General features: G+C 46.8%; 2 protein-coding genes across 2 annotated transcripts in view; one reads left to right on the top strand and one right to left on the bottom strand.

The window, feature by feature from the left end:
• The window catches only part of LOC129639966 (spidroin-1-like), a 198,485-nt gene extending 177,163 nt beyond the window's left edge, over window positions 1-21,322 (bottom strand). Inside the window, exon 1 of the mRNA XM_055565259.1 lies at window positions 21,235-21,322. Within this exon, the coding sequence (XP_055421234.1) occupies window positions 21,235-21,322 (88 nt within the window). The remainder of the gene's footprint in view (window positions 1-21,234) is intronic.
• A 681-nt stretch (window positions 21,323-22,003) lies between these two features.
• On the top strand, window positions 22,004-23,709 carry LOC129639234 (melanoma-associated antigen 10-like). Its single transcript, XM_055564262.1, has 3 exons — window positions 22,004-22,086; window positions 22,233-22,294; window positions 22,369-23,709. The coding sequence occupies exon 3, from the start codon at window positions 22,428-22,430 to the stop codon at window positions 23,220-23,222; it is 795 nt and encodes a 264-aa protein (XP_055420237.1). The 5' UTR covers window positions 22,004-22,086; window positions 22,233-22,294; window positions 22,369-22,427; the 3' UTR covers window positions 23,223-23,709.
• Window positions 23,710-25,325: the final 1,616 nt, after the last annotated feature.

Below are 25,325 nucleotides of genomic sequence, written 5' to 3'. Positions count from 1 at the left end.
GCCACCAGGCTCTCCCATTCCTGGGATTCTCCAGGCAAGAACACTGGAGTGGGTTGCCATTTCCTTCTCCAATGCGTGAAAGTGAAAAGTGAAAGTGAAGTCGCTCAGTCCTGTCTGATTCTTAGCGACCCCATGGACTGCAGCCTACCAGGCTCCTCCATCCATGGGATTTTCCAGGCAAAGTACTGGAGTGGGGTGCCATTGCCTTCTCCGGTCACACAGTCTAGCATTAGGAATTTCAAAATTGTTTGTATACTTAGAGGAAATACTAGCTAAATATATTGCAAATAATTACAGCTAATTTCTCAGTTTTAGAAAAAAATTGCAAATAAAGAAAGGAAGAGGATTGGAATGAATCCTCAGGTGACAGATTAGAATCAGAAGTATCGATACTGACTTAAGTCTTAAAAAGATACACATACACAGAAAAATAGAGAAACAAAAATAGAGGTGTGTATATGCATGAACTAGTATACATATATGTATAGATTACCTAATTCTCTCTCCTGAGACAGGCCAGAAGCTAATTAGTACACCCACTGCCCAGATGTTGGTTTCTCATACCATTCTCCAGGGAAAGGAACCAAGGCTCCTTGGAGAACTGGTTGACTCTAGGGTTGGAGCAATAAATAAATAAATAAAGATGAGCCTGGAGTATTGTGTGGTGCCAGAAAGTAAGTGCTATTGTTGTTTAGTCACTCAGTAGTGTCTGACTCTTTGTGACCCCATGGATTGTAGCCCACCAGTCTCCTCTATCCGTGGGATTTCCCAGGTAAGAATACTGGAGTGGGTTGCCATTTCCTTCTCTAGGGGATAGTCCCAACCCAGGGATCAAACCCATATCTCCTGCACTGGCAGGTGGATTCCTTACCACTCAGCAGCCAGGGAAGCAAAGAAGTACTAAAAATTATATTAAAAGATGGGTCTCAAAAATATACAAGCAACTCTGACAGCTCAATTCCAGAAAAATAAATGACCCAATCAAAAAATGGGCCAAAGAACTAAATAGACATTTCTCCAAAGAAGACATACAGATGGCTAACAAACACATGAAAAGATGCTCAACAGCACTCATTATCAGAGAAATGCAAATCAAAACCACTATGAGGTTCCATTTCACGCCAGTCAGAATGGCTGCGATCCAAAAGTCTGCAAGCAATAAATGCTGGAGAGGGTGTGGAGAAAAGGGAACCCTCTTACACTGTTGGTGGGAATGCAAACTAGTACAGCCACTATGGAGAACAGTGTGGAGATTCCTTCAAAAACTGGAAATAGAATCGCCTTATGACCCAGCAATCCCACTGCTGGGCATACACACTGAGGAAACCAGAATTGAAAGAGACACATGTACCCCAATGTTCATCGCAGCACTGTTTATAATAGCCAGGACATGGAAGCAACCTAGATGTCCATCAGCAGACGAATGGATAAGAAAGCAGTGGTACATATACACAATGGAGTATTACTCAGCCATTAAAAAGAATTCATTTGAATCAGTTCTAATGAGGTGGATGAAACTGGAGCCTATTATACAGAGTGAAGTAAACCAGAAAGAAAAACACCAATATAGTATACTAACACATATATATGGAATTTAGAAAGATGGTAACAATAACGCTGTGTACGAGACAGCAAAAGAGACACTGGTGTATAGAACAGTCTTTTGGACTCTGTGGGAGAGGGAGAGGGTGGAATGATTTGGGAGAATGGCATTGAAACATGTATAATATCATGTATGAAAAGAGTTGCCAGTCCAGGTTCGATGCACGATACTGGATGCTTGGGGCTGGTGCACTGGGACGACCCAGAGGGATGGTATGGGGAGGGAGGAGGAAGGAGGGTTCAGGATGGGGAGCACATGTATACCTGTGGTGGATTCATTTTGATATATAGCAAAACCAATACTAAAAAAAAAGAAAAAAAAAAGATGGGGGCATATCAAACCTGAAGGCTTTCAAGGACCAATGATGGAACCATGTGACCAATAAAGTAAGTGATATGATGGATTATAACTGAAAGAATCAAATAAATGTCCAACAATCCATACTGTTATAAATAAAAACTGAAAAAATATGTGAAGGAGAGTAGACAAGTCGACTTTAACAGAATTCCAATCAACAAACATAGAAAGAAAGAAGGAAGCAGAGAGTCACTATTGGACTACCACTGTGATTACTGCTGAAAGCAAGACCCACTGAAAGATGTTAAAATCAGGAGGCAAGTGATAAAGAATGAAATAATGCCATTTGCAGCAACATATATTGACTTAAGAGATTATCACATTAGGTGAAGTAAGGCAGATACAGGGAAAGACAAATATTAATATCATATGATATCTTCCCTGGTGGCTCAGAGGATAAAGCCTCTGCCTACAATGTGGGAGACCCAGGTTCAATCCCTGGGTCAGTAAGATCTCCTGGAGAAGGAAATGGCAATCCATTCCAGTATTCTTGCCTGGAAAATCCCATGGATATAGGAGCCTGGTAAGCTACAGTCCATGGTGTCGAAAAGAGTCGGACACGACTGAGTGACTTCACTTTCACTTTTCACTTTCATGATATCATTTATATGTGGGACCTAGAATATCATACAAATGAACTTATTTATAAAACAGAAACAGACTCACAGATATAGAGAACAAATTTATAGTTACTAAAGAGGAAAGTGGGGTGGTGTGGGAGGGATAAATTAGGAGTTTGGGATTGGCAAATGCCAGCTACTGTGTATAAAATAGATGAACAAGGTGCTCCTGGGAACAGGGAAGTATATTCAATATCTTCTAATAAACTACAATGGAAAAGAAAAAGTCAGGGGGCAAGAGTTTAAGCACAAACAGGATATTTGCATAGGCTCAAAGTATCTCTCCTCAAATGTTTAATAACTGCAAGAGGAAAAAGAGTGTGTTTATGGTGGAGAATCCTGACAAATACCACCTTTGCCAAGTGATCAACATTAACATCACCAGTAACACATATAAAAATCATGTACCCCTAATATGATGCATGGAACAGGGCACCCTTTTGTGTATCATTCCCCAAACTGCATAACCTCAATCTCATCACGAGGAAACATCACGCATACCCCCAGTGGAGGGACTTCAATAAAATAACTGACGAGCACTCTTCAAAAGCATCAAGTCCATTAAAGAGGATGGGGGAAGGCTAAATGAAATGTGGAATGCTGGAATAGGAAAAAAAAAAAAAACAACAACAGTAGTGGGAAAAGTAGTGAAGTACAAACAAACTCTGTAAATTTAATGTATTGTACTAAGGTTGATTTTCTAGCTTACATAATATTCAATAATTTTTAGATGTTAACAAAAAAGGGAGTGGGTAAAGCATACACAAAATCTCTATTTTTGCAACTCTTCTCAGTCTAAAATTACCTAAAAATAAATATATTACCCCCAAACCATAAAACCCTCATTTCTCCCACACAATACCTTACTTTAGCAACAGAAAAAAGCTATTAAAGAGACAATTTTGCTGCAAGAACAGGCTACCACATTTTAGACTACTAAATCATTTCCCAAATCCTCTTTTCATCTTTAAATTGGGTCAGGAATCCTGGAGTCCCTTTTTCCCCCTCTCCTTCCTTCTTCAAATTTCTAAATTAGGATTTCCCACTGACTGCATGCAGCTGGCGCTGTCTCCCGCACAGTTCCACACCCTGCCGAGAGGCAAGGCTCAAGTTGGGGGGCTGTGCCCCTTCTCTGCCTCCACTGCAGGTCGGTGGAAAGTGGGTTCCCCCAGAGGTACTACAGCTGTTAGGATGTCTGCAAACCCTCCTAGAAATTTTGTTGAGTAAAGCAATGCAGAGGAATCTCACCCAGAGCAAGACTTGTGAGGCTTCATGTTAAGGACCCCCAGTAGTCTCATTTTTTGAGGAAAATCACTCCCGTCCCTGAATGCACAAATAAACTATTAATGGTTAACAGAATTAAAGCCATCTGCTGCTGTGTGAACAAGCTGCCAAACTGCGACATTTCATAATGCTGTCTACATCCTTCTATCTTCCCACAAGGCAGAGTTATTATTATTTTTTTAATCTGAAGGCAGATATTTTACCTCATTAAGGTGTTGGTGTTAGCTGCTGTGTGAGGAGACTGTCCTTGGCTTTTCAGTTAGTGCACAAGGGAAACGCCAATTTTTGATTAATATAAAATGCTTGCTGATTGATAATAAGAATCATTGGAAATGATAACTACTCTAAAAAAATAGTCAGGGGAAGAACAGGCTACTTACCGAAAAAAGAGGGACTGAGTGGGTCAGGGCGAGAACCCACAAACCACGAAAACTAGGTACTCAGGCAGACACCATCTAGGTGGGAATACTATTAATAGACTCAAAACACTTTGGAAATATTTATCTTGGAGGCTCAGGGATTCCTGAGACTTTGGGGATGAGAGAATTAGCATCACTGTCCCTTTCTCCGGGCCTTAAGTCAGCTTCTTACAGCATCTGGGCACCCCTCAACCTGGCTAGTCAGCTCTGAATGCCTCTGCCCAACAGCTCAACGCAGAGGCTAAGTCCCAAACCAGTAGCCATCTGAACTTTTGCCCCAGGGGATGACAGACAGCTTGTAATTGTGGATCTGAATCCAAATGAGAACGCTCTCCTGACAGTAAACCACTAGTTACAAAGGCTTCGAACAAACTATCATATCTGGATATAAGATCAGCTCCCTGGTACCTGCCTGTGATTGTCCAGCAAGCCTCTTAGTATCCCCATCTCTCATGGCAGGAGGAAAATGTACACCTAAGCCCTCCAGGCCCGATAGCAGGGCTGTACAATCCCTCAACTCACTTCACCCCCACCATGACCCCAAGAAGTGGCTTCCTGTCCAGGGCCTTGTGCTTCTCCTACTGGGCACCTGGCCATCTCCATGGCCAGCGAGTGGGTAGTGGAGGTGGGAGTGGGGGGCTGGACTGGGCTTCCAGGTTGCCATCACGTGGGGTCTTGAGTAGCTACATCTCGATGCCTCTCTTCAGGCAGCTAGGGGAAGCCTCGCCTAAACTTCAGTGCGTTAGATCTCTGCTGCTACAAGTCACCACAAACTTGGGGCATCAGCAATGCCCATTTATCACCTCTCAGTTTCTGTGGGTCAGGAGTCTAGGCACGGTTTGGTTGGATCTTCTCCTCAGGGTCCAAAGGATACAAGTAGGCTGTAAGTTGGGCTGGGTTCTCATCTGGGGACTTTACTGGAGAAAACCTGCTTCTGAGTTTACTGAAGTTGTTAGCAGTACCAACCCTGGTGGCTATGCGACTCAGGGCTCTGGGCTATTGCTGGGAGCCATGCTCAGCTCCTAGAGGTCACACACTGCCCCGCCATGTGGTCATCTCACATCATGGCAGCTTACTATTTCAAAGCCACACAGAGAGTATCTTTCTTCAGTCTTCTAAGTTACCTAAGTTACCTGCTAACATCTAGCACTTTCGCACATACTGTAACCCAGCCAAGAGAGTGACATCATAGCCTCTAACATCTTCCATTGATTGGAAGCAAGACACAGGTGCCACCTGCATTGAAAGGGAAGGGATGTACAATGGTGTGATCTGGGGATTTCTGTAGTTTTTGTCTCCCACACTCAGACACTTCCTTTTGTATTTGATTCAGATTATAGGATTTGATTTCCTTTTCGATCCACCTTGCAGAGTCTGAACTTGGCCTAGATTTCTGTTACTGATCCCTAATTGCTTACCCCCTACACTCTCTCCTTCCAGATGCTCTTATACGATGTAACTGAACATGTCAGTGGCAACCAGCTTTCATGAGTGAATGCCATCTCCAGTCTAAGGTTACCGACTGAGAAAGGGTAAGAGTGAGAAACCAATCATCTAAGGTCACACAGATTACAATACAGGTGAAATGTGACCTGGGTCCACTTTGATTCCAAATCCAATCAATGCCTATTAGGATAGCGATAATAATTCCACACATCTCCAGGATCAATAGCAAAATAACGCATTAAATTGCAATTAGTAAATTCAACCATACTATGGAAATATCAACTACAATTTTCATTCACTGAGTTGCCATATGATCCACCAATTTTACACCTGGGCAAAGGGAGGATGAAAATATAATTGAGGGAAATACGCACACCACTATGTTAATAGTAGCAGTATTCCCAACACACAAGAAATAGAAAAAAAAAAACATAAATTTAACAACAAAAGACGGATGCATAAAGAAGATGTGGCACATATATACAATGGAATATACATGATATTGACTAATAGGATTTGGAGAAAAATGGATGAATAATAATTAAAACTAAAAGTGAAGTCAGAAAATCAAACATCATATGATACCATGAATATGGTATCACTTTTGCCATGTGAGAAAAACGTGTCAGCAATGAGGCCACCCGCACTCCCTATCTGTGTTATTTCAAATCTCTTTAGGAAATGACAATCTCCACACCAAGGCAGGCCTTGAACCAGGAAACAACACAAGTGCACCCAGGGACGGGGGACAGATTGGGCTGGAAGAGCTTTGAAAAGTCACCCGGTCTGCACCTCTCCCCGTGGGGGGTTTCCCACCTCCAGCCTCTGTCTTTAGAGTTGCCTTACCTTTGGACCACAGCACCTTCAGACCAGCAGAAAAGAGGGGTGGGATTGCTTGCTGGGGCAGAGGATATTGGGAAAAAAAGGGAGGAGACACAGCCCCCACGCAGTTTGTTCTGGCTCTTTACACACTCATTTACAGCCATGGAAGGCAACTTTCATGAAGGTTCTCATTCCCCAAGAGACACGTGTACCCCAATGTTCATCGCAGCACTGTTTATAATAGCCAGAACATGGAAGCAACCTAGATGTCCATCAGCGGATGAATGGATAAGAAAGCCGTGGTACATATACACAATGAAATATTACTCAGCTGTTAAAAGGAATGCATTTGAATCAGTTCTAATGAGGTAGATGAAACGAGCCTATTATACAGAGTGAAGTAAGTCAGAAAGAAAAACACCAGTACAGTATATTAATGCATATATATGGAATTTAGAAAGATGGTAATTATGACCCTATATTCGAGATAGCAAAAGAGACACAGATATAAAGAACAGACTTTTGGACTCTGTGGGAGAAGGTGATGGTGGGATGATTTAAGAGAATAGCATTGAAACATGTATATTACCATATGTGAAATAGACCACCAGTCAAGGTTTGATGCATGAGACAGGGCACTCAGGGCATTGGGACGACACTGAGGGATGAGATGGGGAGGGAGGTGGGAGGGGGGTTCAGGATGGGGGGCACATGTACACCCATGGCTGATTTACGTCAATGTATGGCAAAAACCACTACAATATTGTAAAGTAATTAGCTTCTACTTAAAATAAATAAATTAATTAAAAAATAACCCAACATCTAAGGAATATAAGCACTCCTTAAGAAAATCACACTGAGTGAACTGTACTGAAGAAGGCCAAATTAAAGAACCATACAGAACAAGAATTTAAAGTATGTTTATTATACATCCTCAGTGTGATAAGAATTTTTAAAACATGAAGCTTCAGTAAGTTGCTATAATAAAAGAATCAAGTACAAATATTGAGCATGAGAAAGAAAATTTGCCCCAAATCTAGTCAAAGAACGTTTTGTGTCATGTAATTAAAATTTCATATCAAACAAGAAAAAAGAAAGAGTCAGAGGCTCTTCCAGGCTGAGAAACTGACACCTTCACTTTCACAATTATAGAATAGATAGCTAATAAGGACCTATTGTATAGCACATGGAACTCTACTCAATACTCTGTAATATTCTCTATATGGGAAACTAATCTAAATAATAGAGGATATGTGCATATATATATATATATATATATATATATATATATAAAACTGATTCACATTGTTGTACACCTGAAACTAACACAACATTGTAAGTCAATTGTACTCTAATAAAAATTCAAAAATAAACTGCACCTGAAAAAAAAAAAAAGAAAATCAAGAAGTGCTGCCACCTTGTGGGCATTTCTCCCAAAACCACAATTCAAATCCAGGCTTCTGGGAACTGAATCCTCCCCAGGCCTTAGGGGCTGTAAATGACACCTGCTCTCAAAAATGGGCCTTGAGAAGGATACTCAAGGAAAATGATGAAAGGGACAGGTTGTCAGGAAGCCTATTTCAGCCAGGAAATTTTACTCACCCACATTATAAGAGGAAAAGTGTAGAATCACAGGAAATCATCCCACCTAGCATCTCTTTCCTGACAAATGCAAACAAAAGGTCATAGGAGGAACCACCTGCTCCCAGGCAAGGCGTCCATCATCACTGAGTCTGCACACAGGTATACTTGGGAGGGCCGACAGCAAGGGGAACATTCTAGCCCACTGGCGTGGGTGTAACTGGAACCAGCCACAGTGGGGACATCATGAGAGGACATAACGCCAAAAGGACCAGACCTAGCATATGGTGCCACACTCTCCCCATGGGGTGTACGCGCTCCACTGAAAAAGGCGTGCATCCCGATGGTCCCTGCTGCACTATTTTAAAGAGGCAAAACATGGAGGCAACAAATTATCTCCTGGACATGACTGCATCCAGGAGATGCGATGCCCAGTTACAAGCTCATGTTTCTCGGCCATAGATCAGAAAGAAATCTTTGAGCTACAGGGATGGGTCCAACTAAATGAAGGAATGCACAAGTGGGAGACAAAAACCTCACCATGGAACCATTCATAGGTGAACTCGACCACCTGAAACAGATGGACTTATTTAAAAAGGAGGAACAGACACAGAGTTAGCAAACAGACCTAGTGTTACCAAGGGGACAAAAGATGGAGGCATAAAACAGGAGGATGCACTTACCCTACACACACTCACATATGTAAACTAGGTCACCAAAGAAAACTTACTTATATAGCACAGAGAACTGTGGTCCACGGCACTGTGTAATACCCTGTCCACGCAAGGATCTAGAAAAGACCGGATATACCTCCACCTATGCTTGAATCAAGGTGTTGTACAAATGCAACAAGCACATCATTGTCCATCAACTATACTCCAACGTGAATAGACAGTATTTAACTGCTGTAAAAAACGACTACATTGCAAGAGGAGAAGGGGACGACAGAGGATGAGATGGCTGGATGGCATCACTGACTCGATGGACATGAGTCTGAGTGAACTCCAGGAGTTGGTGATGGGCAGGGAGGCCTGGTGTGCTGCAATTCATGGTGTCGCAAAGAGCCAGACACGACTGAGCGACTGATCTGATCTGATAAATATAAATGATATGTAACTACGTGAGTGTGAATTGACTTGTGGTTCATGTGTTGACATAACTATATGGTTCTAGACATTTAATTAAAAATTTATTAATTTTGAAAAAAAAACGACTACATTGAAATATGTATAATATCAAGTATGAAACGAGTCGCCAGTCCAGGTTCAATGCACGATACTGGATGCTTGGGGCTGGTACACTGGGACGACCCAGAGGGATGGTACAGGGAGGGAGGAGGGAGGAGGGTTCAGGATGGAGAACACGTGTATACCTGTGGCGGATTCATGTCGATATATGGCAAAACCAATACAATATTGTAAAGTTAAAAAAAAAAAAAAAAAGACTACTCTAGTCCCCTCAGGCCTGGGGAATCAGACTTGGGTCACATCGCTGGAGCCTGAGCAGCTTCGCCTCCCTCGGCTGGACGCTCCTGGGGCTGAGCACGATGTGCACCCATGATCCTCTCACCTTAGACCTGTCTGTACTCCCTTCTGGAGCAAAGCACAATCTCCAGACCCAGTTTGTCCCCGCAGGATTCAAATAATCCTAGGGCAACCAGAGAATGCAGGACATATTGGGATGGAAGAGCTTTGCAAAGCTGGCTGGTCTGCACTTCTCCCATTGTGGGGGTTCCCACCTCTGGCCTCGGACCTTAGAGTCACCTTACCTCTGGAAGGCAGCACCTTCAGAGGAGCAAATAGAGAGGTTAGAATTGGTCTCAGAGTGGGGATGGATTGGAGGGGCTGAACAGTAATGAGGATACTACAAAGAAAACGCAGCCCACTGGCAGTGTGCTCTGGCACTTATCGCTCACATTTACAACCCAGCAAACCAATTTTCAGGAAGGTTCTCCTTCCCCAAATAGAGGGTTGAAAATCAGGAAGTGCTGCCGTCTTATGCCTGTTTCTCACAGCAACACCACTCAACCTGGGGCTTCTGGGAACGGAATACTCAGAAGGCTTAAGGGGTTGTAAGTAACACCTGTCTTCAAGCATGGCACTTGTACTGGATACAACCACAAACTCCAGGAGGGACAGGCTTTCAAGAAGCGCTTTTCAACTGGGAAATTTTACTCACTCTAAGTATAAAAGGAAAAAATATAAAATCACAGGGAATTAGGGCAGCCAGAACCCAACACTTGTCTCTCCACGATGCAAAGAACATTCCAAGGAGGAATCACCTGCTGCCAGTCAAGGTGGCCTACATCAAACACTCTGCACACATTTCATGTTGGGGAGGAATAAAAGAGAGGGATCGCTCCTAGCACACTCTTAGGTGGGAAACTGGAATCAGCCATAGTGGGGAACAGCATGGGGAGACTTAACGCCTGAATAACTGAGGTAACCTTTGATGCGGCACTCCTCCCCACTATATGTATGCTTGAAGACACCTCTGGTACAAAAGACATGTGAACCCCAACAATCCCTGCCACCCTTTTTAAAAGAGGCAAGCTGTGATTCAACCATAATGTCTCTGACAGATGATTGCATCCAGGAGATGAGATGCCCGGTTATAAGTGGGTGTAACTCAGCCGTAGGTCAGAATGAAATGAAACCATCTGCAGCTACAGGGATGGGTCCCACTAAGTGGAAGAAATCAGACAGAGCAAGACAAAGACCCCACGCTATCATTCAGAGGTGAACTCGACCACCTGAAACAGACAAACTCATTCAAAAAGGAGGAGTAAACACAGAGGTAGCAAACAGACTTAGTGTCAACCAGGGGACAAAAGAGTAGGGATAAAACATGAGGATGCACTTCCCATGCACACACTCACATATGTAAACTAGGTCCACTTTCTTTAAGGTCCAGCTCTCACACCCATACATGACTACTGGAAAAACCATAGCTTTGACTAGATGGACCTTTTTAGGGAAAGTAGTGCCTCTGCTTTTTATTATGCTGTCTAGGTTGGTCATAAGTGGCAGGAGGAAACAAACAAGTGTCAATTTTTCCCTGCATTGGGGTCTTTTCCAATGAGTCAGTTCTTTGCAACAGGCGGCCAAAGTACTGGAGCTTCAGCTTCAGCATCAGTCCTTCCAATGAGTATTCAGGGTTGATATCCTTTAGGATTGACTGGTTTGATCTCCTTGCGTCCAAGGGACTCTCAAGAGTCTTCTCCAGCATCAATTCTTCCATTCTCAGGCTTTTTTATTGTACAGATCTCACATCCATACATGACTACTGGAAAAACCATAGCTTGACTATACGGATCTCTGTCGGCAAAGTAATGTCTCTGCTTTTTAATTCGCTATCTAGGTTTTTCGTCCAAGGAGCAAGTGTCTTTTAATTTCAAGTGAAAGAGGACAGTGGAAAAGTTGGCGTAAAACTCAACATTCCAAAAACTAAGATCATGGCATATGGTCCCATCACTTCATGGCAAATAGATGGGGAAACAACGGATACAGTGAGGGACTTTATTTTGGGGGGCTCCAAAATCACTGCAGATGGTGACTGCAGCCATGAAATGAAAAGACGCTCGCTCCTCGGAAAAAAGCTATGACCAACCTAAACAGCATATTGAAAATAGAGACATTACTTTGCCAACAAAGGTCCGTCTGTTCGAGGCTATGGTTTTTCCAGTAGTCATGTGTGGATGTGAGAGCTAGACCATAAAGAAAGCTGAGCACTGAAGAATTGATGCTTTTGAACTGTGTTGTTGGAAAAGACTCTTGAGAATCCCTTGGACTGTAAGGAGATCAAACTCATCCATCCTAAAGGAAATCAATTCTGAATATTCATCGGAAGTACTAATGCTGAAGCTGAAACTCCAATACATTGGCCACCTGATGCAAAGATATGACTCATTGGAAAAGACCCTGATGCTGGGAAAGATAGAAGGCAGAAGGAGAAGGGGCCGACACAGGGTGAGATGGTTGGATGGCGTTACCGACTGGATGGTCATGAGTTTAAGCAAGATCCAGGAGTGGTGATGAACAGGGAAGCCTGGTGTGCTGCAGTTCATGGGGTCACAAAGAGTCGGACATGATTGAGCAACTGAACTGAGCTGATACTTTCCTGTGTACATACACAGGCAGGACAAGCTACAATTATGTTGATGCCCCCAAGGACTTCCCTGTAGCTCAATTGGTAAAGAGTCTGCCTGCAATGCAGGAGACCAGAGTTCGATCCCTGGGTTGGGAAGATCCTCTGGAGAAGGAAATGGCAATCCACTCCAGTAGTCTTGCCTGGAGAATTCCATGGACAGAGAAGCCTCATGGGCTACAGTTGGTGGGGTCGCAAAGAGTTGGACACGACTGAGCGACTAACACACACACACCACACACACAGATAAATATATAGTTTATTATGTGTGATAGTGTTAATCAGTTCTTTTAAGGCCAGTTCTTGGAAGTATGCTAGGCATAGACTCGGGACTGAGAGGGTAACGGGCAGGAGGGTTAGAGGGTCCCCAAGCAGAGGAAATAGGCAGCAAGTGTCAGAATTTTTCCCCCCTCTCTTAAGCGGCAGGAGGAAACAAACTACAAGTGTCAGACTTTTTTTCCTTCTCTATACAAAAGTAAAAGGAGGTTTCTTTTAAAATTCCGCATTTCCGTGATGATACCTGTTACCACCTGAACTTAACTTCTCTCAAACCTTTAGCTAACCAATGTGTTTTTCCTATGGAAATACTTCTCTTAAGCAATGTTATTGAACTTATTTCATTATTTACTTTAAACTCTGTCTTTCTTCAAGTAGGTTCCACCCAAGACTCAGAGGGGATAATGGCTCAACAACCCAGTATGATTTACTCATGGAAATGTTCACTTAAGCTATGTTAATTAAACTATGGATTTGCTTGGAAACCAGCCTTTCTTCAAGATTCATGTCAATTGTTTTATGGATCAGGATGACTCACCTTGTGCCAAATGCATGTTGTGGGTGAGGGGCCTGGTGCCACTCTCTCTGTTTTGAGGCATTCCTTTCTCTAATGAGCAGCTTGCTGATAAGGCTTCCCTGGTGGCTCAGAGGTAAAGCCTCTGTGTGCAGTGCGGGAGACCCGGGTTTGAGCCCTGGGTCAGGAAGATCCCCTGGAGAAGGAAATGCCAACCCACTCCAGTACTCTTGCCTGGAAGATTCCATGGGCTACCATCCATGGGGTGGCAAAAAGTCGGACACGACTGAGCGACTTCACTTTCACTTTTCACTTTTCAATAGGTATATAACTTCTTGCTCTAAACAAACAAGGGTACACTCTTTCTGCCGCCTTCCGATGTCTGTCAGAAGCTTTTTCTATCTCTTTCATACTTTAATAAAACTTTACTACACAAAAGCTCAAGCGATCAAGCCTTGTCACTGGCCCTGGATCGAATTCCTCTCTGCAGGCCAAGAATCCTGGCGTCATTCATGGCTCATAGGGACAACCTTTCAGTATTGGCTCAAGATGAAGCATTTTATGGCATGGCTGCAGTCAGGTCATCAGGCAGTTCGCCTTTTCCCTCTGGGGCAGTTACAGTATCTGTAAAACTCAGAAATGTGGGACTTCCCTTGTGATCCAGTGGTTAGGAGTTTGCCTTCCAAGACAGGGACATGGGTTTGATCCCTGGTCAGGGAAGTGAGATCCCACAAGCTATACAGCAGCTAAGCCTGCGTGCCACATCAAAAGATCCCACATCCACAACAAAGATCCCATGTGCCACAACTAGGACTTGATGCACTCAAATAAATATTTTTCAAAAAGAAAAAAAAAGAGGAAAAGGGAAAATGGTAGGGAGAGAGATGAAAAGAAATGGGTCATGAGTTAATAACTGATGAACTTCAGTGATGAGCACGTGAGTTTTATTATTCTCTTTTCTTTACTTTTGTGTATGCTTGATCAATTACCACAATCAAAAATTTAAAATATAGACTTAAAAAAACAAAAGGATGAGTGAACTATAATGTCATCTAGCATAGCAGGAAGTCAGCAGAGAATGTCTAAAGTTGAGAACTACATTAAAAAGTTAATATAGATATAAGCACAGTATTTACAAAGACTGAGGCAAATTATTAGACAAACTGAAACTAGAAATGCTGAAAATGAGAAAGGGATGCTGATGGGAAGTGCATAGGACCTTTGATTTGTATTATGTGCCTTTTGTTCTCCCTGACTTTCATTCCGGGTTGAATTGTGTCTGCCCACAACCCGCTGCCCCTAAAAAGATTTGTTGAAGTCCTCATCCCTAATACTTCAACATGTGACCTTATCTGGAAATAGGGCCTTTACAGAGGTAATCAAGGTAAAATCAGGTCAGTAAGGTGGGATGTAATCTAATGTGACTGATGTCCTTATAAAAGGGGGAAATTTGCACACAGAAGGCAGGCACACACAGAAAGAAAATGTCGACCTGAAGATGGAGGATTGGAGTAGTGCATCGAGAAGACAATGAATAGCAAAAAATGCCAGTGAACCACCAGCAGCTGGATGGGGTAAGGAAAGATCCTTCTCTTACTGGTTTCAGAAGGTGCGAAGCTCTGCAAATACCTTGATTCCAGACTTCCTGTTTCCATATAGTGAGAGAATACATTTTTGTTGTTCTAAGCCATCTAGTTTGTGGTATTTAGTCACAGTAACCCTGGAAAAGAAATACAACTTAAAAACATTTCAAAATGCAATGAGATTGATGAGCTATGCTGAAGGTAGGCTAAAATAGAAAATTACTTGCACCAGTTGGCATAATTCTCTTGGTTTTGTTATTATTCGCTGGGAAGTAGCAGCAGAAGGACAAGAGTGAGAGCAAATGCAGGGGCTCATGAGAGAGCGGCCAGGGTGACAGTGGTTAAGAGCGAGGGCATGAGAGAACTGATTGTAGTCAGAGTGGGATCCCAAAGTTTAAGATGTTTGAGGGGGAGCAGATCATGAGAATGAAAAGTCGAGAATGTGGCCGTGCAGGTGGGGAGCTGAGGTGCAGAGAAGAGAGGCTGTCAGAGGCAGGGGAGAAGTCAAGGAACTATGAGTAGCGTGGGCTGCCCAGGTAGACACTAAAGTCACCCAGGATGATGGCAGGACTCAGGATGCCAAGGGCACCAGTGAGCCAGGTGCCTGAGTCTTCAATGAATGAAGAAGGACCAATAAGTGCTGTGTAACCACAATCTCAGTGGCTGTAAAGACCACCCATTTATTACCTCATAGCTTCTTTGGGCCAGAAGTCTGGGTGCAGGTTAACTGGGTCTTCTGCTCAGGGTTTCACAAAGCTGCAGTCGATGTGCTAGCCAGGGCTATGTTCTCATCTGAGGCCCTGGGTTCTCTTCCAACTGATTCATATTGTTGACAGAGTTCAGTTTCTTGGGGTATAGGACCGAGGTCCTCATTTTCTTGCTGGCCATCAGCCAAGGATTGCTCTCAGCTCCTAGATACCACTTACAGTTCCTTGCCACGCAGCCCTCTTACAGGTGCTCTCACATGGTAGTCTACTTCATCAAGGCCAGCAAGGGGAATCTGTCCAATGCAGGGAAAGCCTGGCCCTCTTTTGTAAGGATCACCTGGTGAGGTCAGAATCACCCAGGATAATCTCCCTTTTGATTAAGTGAAAGTCATCTGATGAGGGACCTTAATTATATCTGCAAAAATTCCTACACCTTCCCCACACACTATTGTTGGCAAACAAGTAGTCCATTCCACCCATACAACATACATTCAAGGAGAAGGGATTATACACGGACATATATACCGGGGGCGGGGGGTGGGTAGAAAACTTGGAGGCCATATAGAATTTGACCTACCACAAACGAGCCCTATCTGGAACCTCGACTCCACCAGAGAACAGACATCTTAATTCCACGTTGCTCCAGTTACTTCTTACTAGTGACTAATTATTGCTATCCAGCAACTTGGGATTTTCTCCTCCTAGCAGGCTATCACCTAAATTCTGTGAGGCTTAGTTTCCTGGCGTCTGGAGAAACAGAGAATCTGGCCCCTGTCACTGGCCACTGTACGCGCCAGCATCCACTGGACTGTGATGTAGCAGTACATCCCATGTGGCCCTCAAAGACAGCACATCTTCATGCTGGCTTCCAATGAGGTGTCATCATCCTAGCCTGGTTCCTAGCTACACCGTCCACAGCAACATCCTTTGGAGGGTGACTTTTTCTTTCTCTGCCACAATCACTACTTCTTCTTGGGGGCACAGGTAAATTCAGCTGCTTTCCTATGCTACTTTAGTGCCACAGGAAGCACAGGGGGCTGCCTCCGGCAGCAGAGCCATGCTGGTGGGAGAGGACTTCTAAGACTGAACACTGCTCAGGGTACAGTCCAGCGAAGGATCACAAGTTCCTCTGACCCGGGATTTCTATCATCCTCCCACCTTTGACCCTAACTCCTGGGGTGAGGGCATAACACATGGGTCTGCTGGTCAACATCCCCCAGATACCCTGCCACAGCCGAAGGATGAGGATTCAGGGAGAATTCAAGGTTTGTTTCAATCCGATCTGGGATCTTCAGATGGGCACTCCATAAAGTCAACCTCTGCCTCTTCCATTCACTGCTGTATGCACAGGGCTGGCACAATTTCTTGGATTTCGAGGAATCACTGGGATGAGCAGCACAATCAGAAGTACTTGAGTGAGAAGGCAGAGCAGCCAAGATTGTGCTCAGCATGCTGCCAGTGAGGGCTCTCATCCTGAACAGAGCAGCAGGCAGCACCCTTGTCTCTGGGCACATGAACTGAATCTGAGGAGCCCGATGTGGACTGCAATTGCTACCACAAGTGCTGGGCACCGAGGGCCCCGTTCCAGGCAGTGACGGTCTCAGGATGTGCTAGACGGGTCTCTAACTGCCTGGGGAGTGGCTGGTGCACGGATCTGGATCTGGGCCGCCAGGAGGTGGATGATACAGCAGGACTAGCCTGGTTTCTGCAGCTTCCCAGGTGGCACTAGTGGTGAAGAACCCGCCTGCCAATGCAGGAGACATGAGAGACGAGGGTTTGATCCCTGGGTCAGGAAGATCTCCCATGGAAGGAAATGGCAACTCACTCCAGTTTTCTTTCCTGGAGAATCCCATGGACAGAGGAACCTGGTGGGCTACAGTCCATGGGTCACAAAGTGTCGGACAGGACTGTAGAGACTTAGCACACACACAGCCTGATTCCAACTGCGGACTCTTGGAGGGAGTGAAAGTGAATTGAATCACAACCGGAACCTGATACTGCTGAAGTAAAACCCAGTGGAACACGAGGGCACAGAAGAAGGACTGGGCATCACTGCAGCCTTGACATTTACTAAGCTTCAGGCTTCCCTGGTGAACTGATGTTTTTGAACTGTGGTATTGGAGAAGACTCTTGAGAGTCCCTTGGTCTGCAAGGAGATCCAACCAGTCCATCCTAAAGGAAATCAGTCCTGAATGTCCATTAGAAAGACTGATACTGAAGCTGAAACTCCAATACTTTGGCCACCTGATGTGAAGGACTGACACATTGGAAAAGACCCTGATGCTGGGAAAGATTGAAGGCGGGAGGAGTAGGGGACGACAGAGGATGAGATGGTTGGATGGCATCACTGACTCGATGGACATGAGTTTGAGTAAGCTCCGAGAGTTGGTGATGGACAGGGAGGCCTGGCGTGCTGCAGTCCATGCGGTCACAGAGTTGGATACGACTGAGTGACTGAACTGAACCGAACTGATTCCTGAGTCTGTAAAAATATCCACCTGATACACCAGCCAGCAAATGCCTGACCTTTCTTTAAAAAGTACTATCTCAACAGATACAAAGAAGAGACTAAATATAGGACTGGAGTATGAGATAGATTGAAACATAAGAATAGCAGATACTCGAACAATTTAAGTATATATATGATGGCTCAATGGTAAAAGAATCTGCCTGCAATGCAGGAGATTCAAGAGACTGGAGTTCAATCCCTAGGTCAAGAAGATCCCCTGGAGAAGGAAATAGCAAACCACTCCAGTATTCTTGCCTAGAGAATCCCATGGACAGAGGAGCTGCTGTGCTACAGTCTGGGCTGCAAAAAAGTTGGACACGACTGATGCAACTGAGCAAAAGCAGTGTAGCCCAAGAATTAATATATAGCTAAAAATCCAAACATACACGCACATATACATGTTGAGTGCATACATTGTGGTTTGTTCATGTATGAGTATATAAGCACTGCTGCTGCTGCTAAGTCCCTTCAGTCGTGTCCGACTCTGTGCGACCCCATAGACGGCAGCCCACCAGGCTTCCCTGTCCCTGGGATTCTCCAGGCAAGACCACTGGAGTGGGTTGCCATTTCCTTCTCCAATGCATGAAAGTGAAAAGTGAAAGTGAAGTCGCTCGGTCGTGTCCGACTCTTAAGCGACCCCATAGACTGGAGCCCACCAGGCTCCTCAGTCCATGGCATTTTCCAGGCAAGAGTATAACCATTTTTCTTTTTTAAAGTCACTCAGTCGTGTCTGACTCTTTGTGAACCCATGGACTATACAGTCCATGGAGTTCTCCAGGCCAGAATACTGGAGTGGGTAGCCTTTTCCTTCTCCAGGGGATCTTTCCAACCCAGGGATCGAACCCAGGTCTCCCGCATTGCAGGTGGATTCTTCACCAGCTGAGCCACCAGGGAAGCCCAAGAATACTGGAGTGGGTAACCTATCCCTTCTCCAGCAGATCTTCCCAACCCAGGAATTGAACCAGGTCTCCTGCATTGCACATAGATTCTTTACCAACTGAGCTATGAGGGAAACATATAATCTACACACATATATACATACAAATCTGACAGACACCTCATAGACATGTGAAATGTATTCACCAATATGAATGAGGATTAAACAGTGAAAAGGACAGCACTCCCACAGGATCAACTCTTATGGCTGAATGGTGAAGAACTGATGCTTTCGAACTGTGGTGTTGGAGAAGACTCTTGAGAGTCCCCTGGATAGCAAGATCAAATCAGTCAGTCGTAAGGAAATCAACCCTGAATACTCATTGGAAGGACTGATGCTGAAGTTGAAGCTCCAATACGTTGGCCACTTGATGTGAAGAGCCAACTCATTGGAAAAGACTCGGATGCTGGGAACAATTGAAGGCAGGAGGAAAAGGGGACAAGAGAGGATGAGATGGTTGGATGGCATCACAAACTCAATGGACATGAGTTTGTTCAAACTCTGGGAAAGAGTGAAGGACAGGGAAGACTGGCACGCTGCAGTCCATGGAGTTGCAAAGAGTTGGACACGATTGAGCAAATGAACAACCACCAACAGGTAATATTATCTAATCATCAAACCAAGGGTTCCCCTAAATCACCTGCCATGACTCAGCCTCTTCACCTAAAACCAAATATTTTATACAAAATGTTTTCCAAGTATGGTGACTGCTGACGGGCCCCCACAGGAAGATGTGTGGTTCCCTGTGCTCCCACATGGTCATGGGCACAGCAGGCCCCCATCCAGCATCTGTCCTGGGACTGTAGCCTTCTCTCGAGTGTTAAGGAGGCCCCCTCCTGAATGAGGATGAGGGGGTCCAGTCACCCCGCAACAGAGGTTCTCATAGAATACAATTCCATTCCTACTGGGACTCCTGGAGACCCCGGTCCGGGCTGTCAGGCCAAGCCACGCCTCCTCCACTACTTCCTCAGTGACTCAGGGAGTCAGAGTCGGTCTGAGGGCACAGTCTCATGTGGACAGAGGGAGGAGCCCACATCCTGCAGAGACTCGAGGTGAGGACCGAGGGTCCCCAAGGGATGCATGTGCCGCCCTCCCGACAGCCATGGCGGACCATGGGGTGTGGCGTCCAGATGTGACGTCACTGACCCCGCTGGGAGGGGAGAAATGAGGGCCTGGGTCACGGAGCTTGCATTTAGGTCAGCAGAGTGAAGGAGCCCAGCTGTGCTAGGAGTCAAGGTAGAACCCTGAGGGGGGCGCTGGGAGTGCAGGACATACAGATCGTCACTGCTTTTAGCCCTGGGAGACCCCGACAGGCTTGTGGGAACGAGCCCCCTCTCCTGCTTGCCTCTCAGGGGTCCTGGCTTAGGGGGATGCTGGCTCTAAGGTGAGCAAAGTTGGCAGCTGAGGGCGGTGCCTAGGTGAGCTGGGAGTCAAGGTGACAAAGAGAAAGATGGTTGAGGAACCCCTGTGGGATCATCTCAGCTTTGGGAAGCCCTGGGCTTGGAGCCGTGATATCATGTCCACAGTCTCCTCCCAGGGTCTCAGGGCAGTGAAGGCCTTGATGTGAGGGTCCTGCTTCGGGTCAACATAGGGACATCCCCGGACCTGCCAGGGCTCAAGATGAGGGCCTTGAGGGAGGACACAGGTAACCCCACAGGTCCTGGCACCTGCTGTCAGCCCTGGGAGAGCCTGGTGGCGGCATGAGCACAGGGTCGCAGAGACACTGGAGACTTGATATAAGGGAGGGGCCTCAGAGGGTGAAGGGGAGGATCTTAGGTTCTGAAAGAGTCTGGGTGAGGACCCTGAGGGAGGTCTGTGGGGACCCTGGCCCTGGGATAGGTTGAGCCCAGCATGCGTGGTCTCACTTCCTGATATCCGGGTCTCAGCCTGGGGTCCTGAAATAAGGGGCCGACTTGCTGACATCCGGGTCTCAGACTGGGGGCTTCGCATATGGGGCCGAGACTCAGGTGGGCCAATTCCCAGGTCCTGTGGTGTGTCAAGTTGAGGACGCTGAGGGAGGAATAGGGTATCGTGGACCACAATCAGAGGAGACCTCAGAGTAGCCCGTCTCTGTTATCAGTCCGGGGTGTCCGTGGGATAGAATGAGCGAAAGAGGCGTGGCCTGACTTCCTGACATCCGGTTCTTGGAGAGGCGGGCCCTGGTATAAGGGGCCGGGGCTTCAGTTGGGGAGACGCGAGAATCCCAGGTCCTGACTGGACGCAAGGTGAGGTGCCTGAAGGAGGACTGCGGGGGTCCCTGCGTGAGGCCCGACGGAACCCCACAGATCCCCGCCCCGGTAGTTGGCCCTGGGAGCCCTTGTGGTGAGACGAGCACACTAAGCCTGTCACACATGCAGGTCTCAGAGAAAATGGGGACTTGGTGTGAGGAGCCGGGCCTCAGGTAGGGAGAGGACAGAGCCCAGGTCCTACCGGGAGTCAAGGTGAGGACACTGAGGGAGGAGGGGAGCCCGACCCCAGAACAGAGGGGACCCTGGTAGTCCCCGGGCGGGATGACCATGTGCAGGATTTCCTGACACCCGGGTCTCAGAGAGCCTGGGGTCCTGGTGAATGTGGCGCAGTTCCAACATGGCGGACGGGACAATCGCGGGTCCTGCCTGGAGTCTAGGCTCCATGCGGGGAAGGACTGAGGCTGTTAGACCCTAAGGCAGGGAGGGATCCTTGCTCTTGCCCAGGGGGCTGGCACGGGGGCCGGTCTTGGAGGCCCCAGAGCGGGGTGAGCAGCTTATTCACCTCTTTCTTAGGGGCCTTAAGGTGAGGTGTTCTGGTGGAGGGCGGAGGCTTCAGGTCTGCAGAGGCTAGACTCCCCGGATACCGAGGGAGGTCTCAGCAGACACCCGCCCCTCTGTTCAGTGCTGGGAGGCCAGGTAGGACGTGAGGAGCGGTGACCCAGCATCTCTCCAGCCTAGGAACCGCGGGAGGCCCTAGGCAGGTGGGGCCACATATCAGGCCCCCTGGAACTTTGTCCAGATGTGGCTCTTGTTCTGAGCTTCCCTGTAGGCCCCCAAAGGGGGAAGGTCCAGGCCATTCCAGTGGAAAAGTGAGCACTACACGTGAGCCCCAAAGGGACTAGCCACCCCAGATCTGGGGGGACCTCACAGAGTCAACCCCTCCTACCAGCACAGAAGGCCTAGGTCTGTGCCACAGTCTACCCCTGAGGTGCCCCCTCCATTTGTCTCACAGGGGCTCCAGGAACCAGGAGGAGAAGACTGAGGTCTGAGGTCTGTGTTCTGAGGTCACAGGAGTACCAGGAGTCAAGCTGAGGTGGGTGTCCTGAGTGTGCACAGGGGTTCCCCATCCCAGAACAGACGGGACCTCAAAAGGCCCTAATCCCCCCACCTTGTCAGCCCCAGAATCTCAGGCTATACTGCCTGCACCCTGAGCCGGAATTTGTCTTCCTCACTTGACAGGGGACTGACCACCAAGGAGGAGCGCCCCTGTAACGCCCAAGAGCAGCCCTCAAGGAAGACCGGTAAGTGGACTCAGTCAGAGCCACCCGTGGCGCATTTCAAAACTGAGACCATTTACACTCTCTCTCTTTCCCAGGTCAGTGGTCTCCATTTTCCCCCTGCCACACCCGCACTGGGCACAAGACCCCAGTCATCATGCCTGTGGTCCCAACAAATGAGCTCTGCACTTCTGAGGAAGACCTTCAGGGCCAAATCCAGGCCGAGGGCCCAGTGGAGGCGCAGCTCCTGGGGGCTGAGGCGGAGGATGCCTCAACCCCTCTGGCCTCCTTGCCTCCAGTCTCATCTTCCTCTGCCGCTGCAGATGCGGAGACCTTGCTTATGCAGGCTCTGAATAGGATGACGACTCAACTACTGGAGTTCCTGCTCCTCAAGTATGGCACCAAGGAGCCGATTTTCCAGGCTGAAATGCTGAATATGGTCCTCAGGGATAACCAGGCCCACTTCCCAGTGGTCTTCCGTAAAGCCACACAGTACATGCAGCTGGCCTTTGGCCTGGATATGAAAGAGGTAGACCACAGAGAGCACATCTATGTCATGGTCCCCACCCTGGGCCTCACCCTCAATGAGATGCAGAGGGATGAGCAGAGCATACCAAACGCTGGCCTCCTGGTGATGGTCCTGAGTCTGATTTTCCTAGCAGGGGACCAGCTCAGTGAGGAGAAGGTCTGGGGAGTGCTCAGCAAGATGGGGGTATTTCCTGGGGTAGAACACTGCATCTTTGGGGAGCCCAAGGAGCTGCTGACCCAAGTGTGGGTGCGGGTGGGATACCTGCAGTACCGGCAGGTGCCTTACAGCCACCCTGCTCGTTACGAGTTCCTGTGGGGTCCCCGGGCCTATGCAGAGACCAGCAAGCAGAAAGTCAAGGACTTTCTGCGCAAGATCAAAGGAAGGGGTCCCAGGTTCTTCCCACCCCGGTTTGCAGAGGTGTGAGGGAAGAGGAAGAGGGGCCCTGAGCCAGAGCAGCAGCCAGGCTCCTTTCAGGCCCACATCCAGCAGCTTGTCCTGGGGGTAGGAAGGGAGGCTGATCCTTCCCCCTGTGTTTGAAGAGGGAGCATTCAGCCTTCTCAGTCGTGACGGCTGGGAGAGTTGGGGGAACTGTTGTGTAGCATATTTGGCTTCCTGTTCTCTATAGTAACATGGAGATCCGCTTCTGTTTCCTTTAGAAATTTTTCAAATGTTATTCCTTTTAATAGAAGGCCTAATGAGCTTCAGTGGCCAGCTATGTCAGTAACGTTGATCACAGTGTGTTTGTGCTCACCAGTTCAAGAACAAGAGTTTTGCTGTTTTGTAAAAGTGATTGTGAACCCTTTATTTTGTCACTCTGAACAAGATTACATGGACTTGGAATGTAACTATTTTGGAAATATGATATTACTTAGTAAGAATTAAGAAATAAAATGTATTTGAGGTGAGTTCCTCTGTACTTCTTGTCTGTCATTTTATACAGCTAAATTATCACTGTTCAATTGGAGTTTTTCAAGTTACTATTTAAGAAATTACAAAAAGCCTGATTTGACTTAATAAGTGTCCCTCTCTGGCTCATTTATTCCACAGACCTTCATGGAGCCTGTGCTCTGTGGAAGGCCCTGTGTTAGCAGTGGGAACACTAGAAGCAGGACACCCCATCACCTAGAGCGATGATCTAAGAGCTGAAGTCACATGAGGAAGGTGGACAGACATCCCCCAGTTCCTCAGAACAAGGCAACCAGGGGCAGGGTCCAGGAGGAGCACTTGAGTGTCGGTGCCTGGGCCAGGGTGGTTTGGGGCTTTGGGAAGCTGGGTTCATTCTGTGGGAGGTGATTGTGATGAGGGTGGATGGTGGCAGCAGCCAGAGTTATACACAGTGTCTTATGGGTGAGAAGAAAATCTGAAATGGGACATACAACACTAGAAGATCCTCTTCTGTCCTAGATAAATTTCCTGGGGCAGGAAGGGATGTTACACTGTGGTCAGAAACAGACACCTGTCTATGCTGCTTGATCTAGGTACACCAAAAATTTGCAAAATGGGGAGGGGTGAGTGGACTTTGGTTTGCTGCACAATCTACTCAGTCTTGGAGAATATAGTTGAAGACGACTTGGTAAGCAGCCCCAAACTTTTGGTAGGCTTTTAATGGAGTGTCTTCTTTGAAACTGGTGGCTGTGCACTTAAGCTAATGGAGGAGCTTATCCAGGTGGTCAGGCCCTAAAGCCATAGATGAGGAGGCGTTATGGAAACCACAGTGGCAAAATCTGCACTGAACCTGAATTCACACACCTCAGAATTCTCCTTGGAGGTGAAAAGTGCGGCATTGTGCGTATCCTAGCTAGATTTTATGAATAAAACTCCCACTGCCCTTGTTCTCTCACTGTCGCTTGTCTGATATCTGCCCTCATGAAGCGCATGGCTGTCGGGGAGCCTAAGGGCACCTTGCAGGTGCTCAGGCAAGTCCCATCGTGTGGAGGCAGCCGGGCCTCCCGGGGGAGACTGTGTCTGGCTCAGGAGGCAGGGGCACATCCTCAGCTCGCTGAGACTGGGCAGCATCACTGCAGAGGGAAGGGCAGAAAGAGCACTGGAGGGAGCTGGGGGGACCCCTCCCTGACATTGCCAAGACCCTTGGAAACTAAATCAAATCTTGCATTTGAAAGTGCTGATGATACAGAGTTTTGACTAGAAACAGAAGGAAATTCAAGGCACGTTGGGATTTCTCAAAAACTCCTCAACACACAAAGGGAATCGTCTTCATCGCAGGCTACACCCACTGGCTGCTGTCTGTTGAGCACCGAGCACACGGCAGGGCAGGGGAGAGACTCCAGGTCCTTGTTCAGGTCTCTTCTCCCTCTGCTTCCTGGAAGCTGCCTGCAGGGAACATGGGATCCTAGGTAAACCTCCAACAGTTTGGGAATAAATACATGACCAACTCACGAATTTAAATACAAAGAAAAACACTTTCTATATAGTAACAATAGCATGTTGTTTGGGAAAAAAGCATCCCATTTGTGCTGATATCTGGGGTGGAAAGATATTCTGGAGGAAGGCGGTGCCACTTCATGG

The sequence above is a fragment of the Bubalus kerabau genome, chromosome X (assembly GCF_029407905.1).
Source record: "Bubalus kerabau isolate K-KA32 ecotype Philippines breed swamp buffalo chromosome X, PCC_UOA_SB_1v2, whole genome shotgun sequence".
NCBI classification, from domain to species: Eukaryota; Metazoa; Chordata; class Mammalia; order Artiodactyla; family Bovidae; genus Bubalus; species Bubalus kerabau.
The sequence above is the reverse complement of the archived record's forward strand: the minus strand, read 5'-3'. Positions and strand labels throughout refer to the sequence as shown.

What these genes read in the sequence shown, in the direction of transcription:
- LOC129639234 (XM_055564262.1), top strand. Translation starts at nt 22,428, where the DNA reads ATGCCTGTGGTCCCAACAAATGAGCTCTGCACTTCTGAGGAAGACCTT.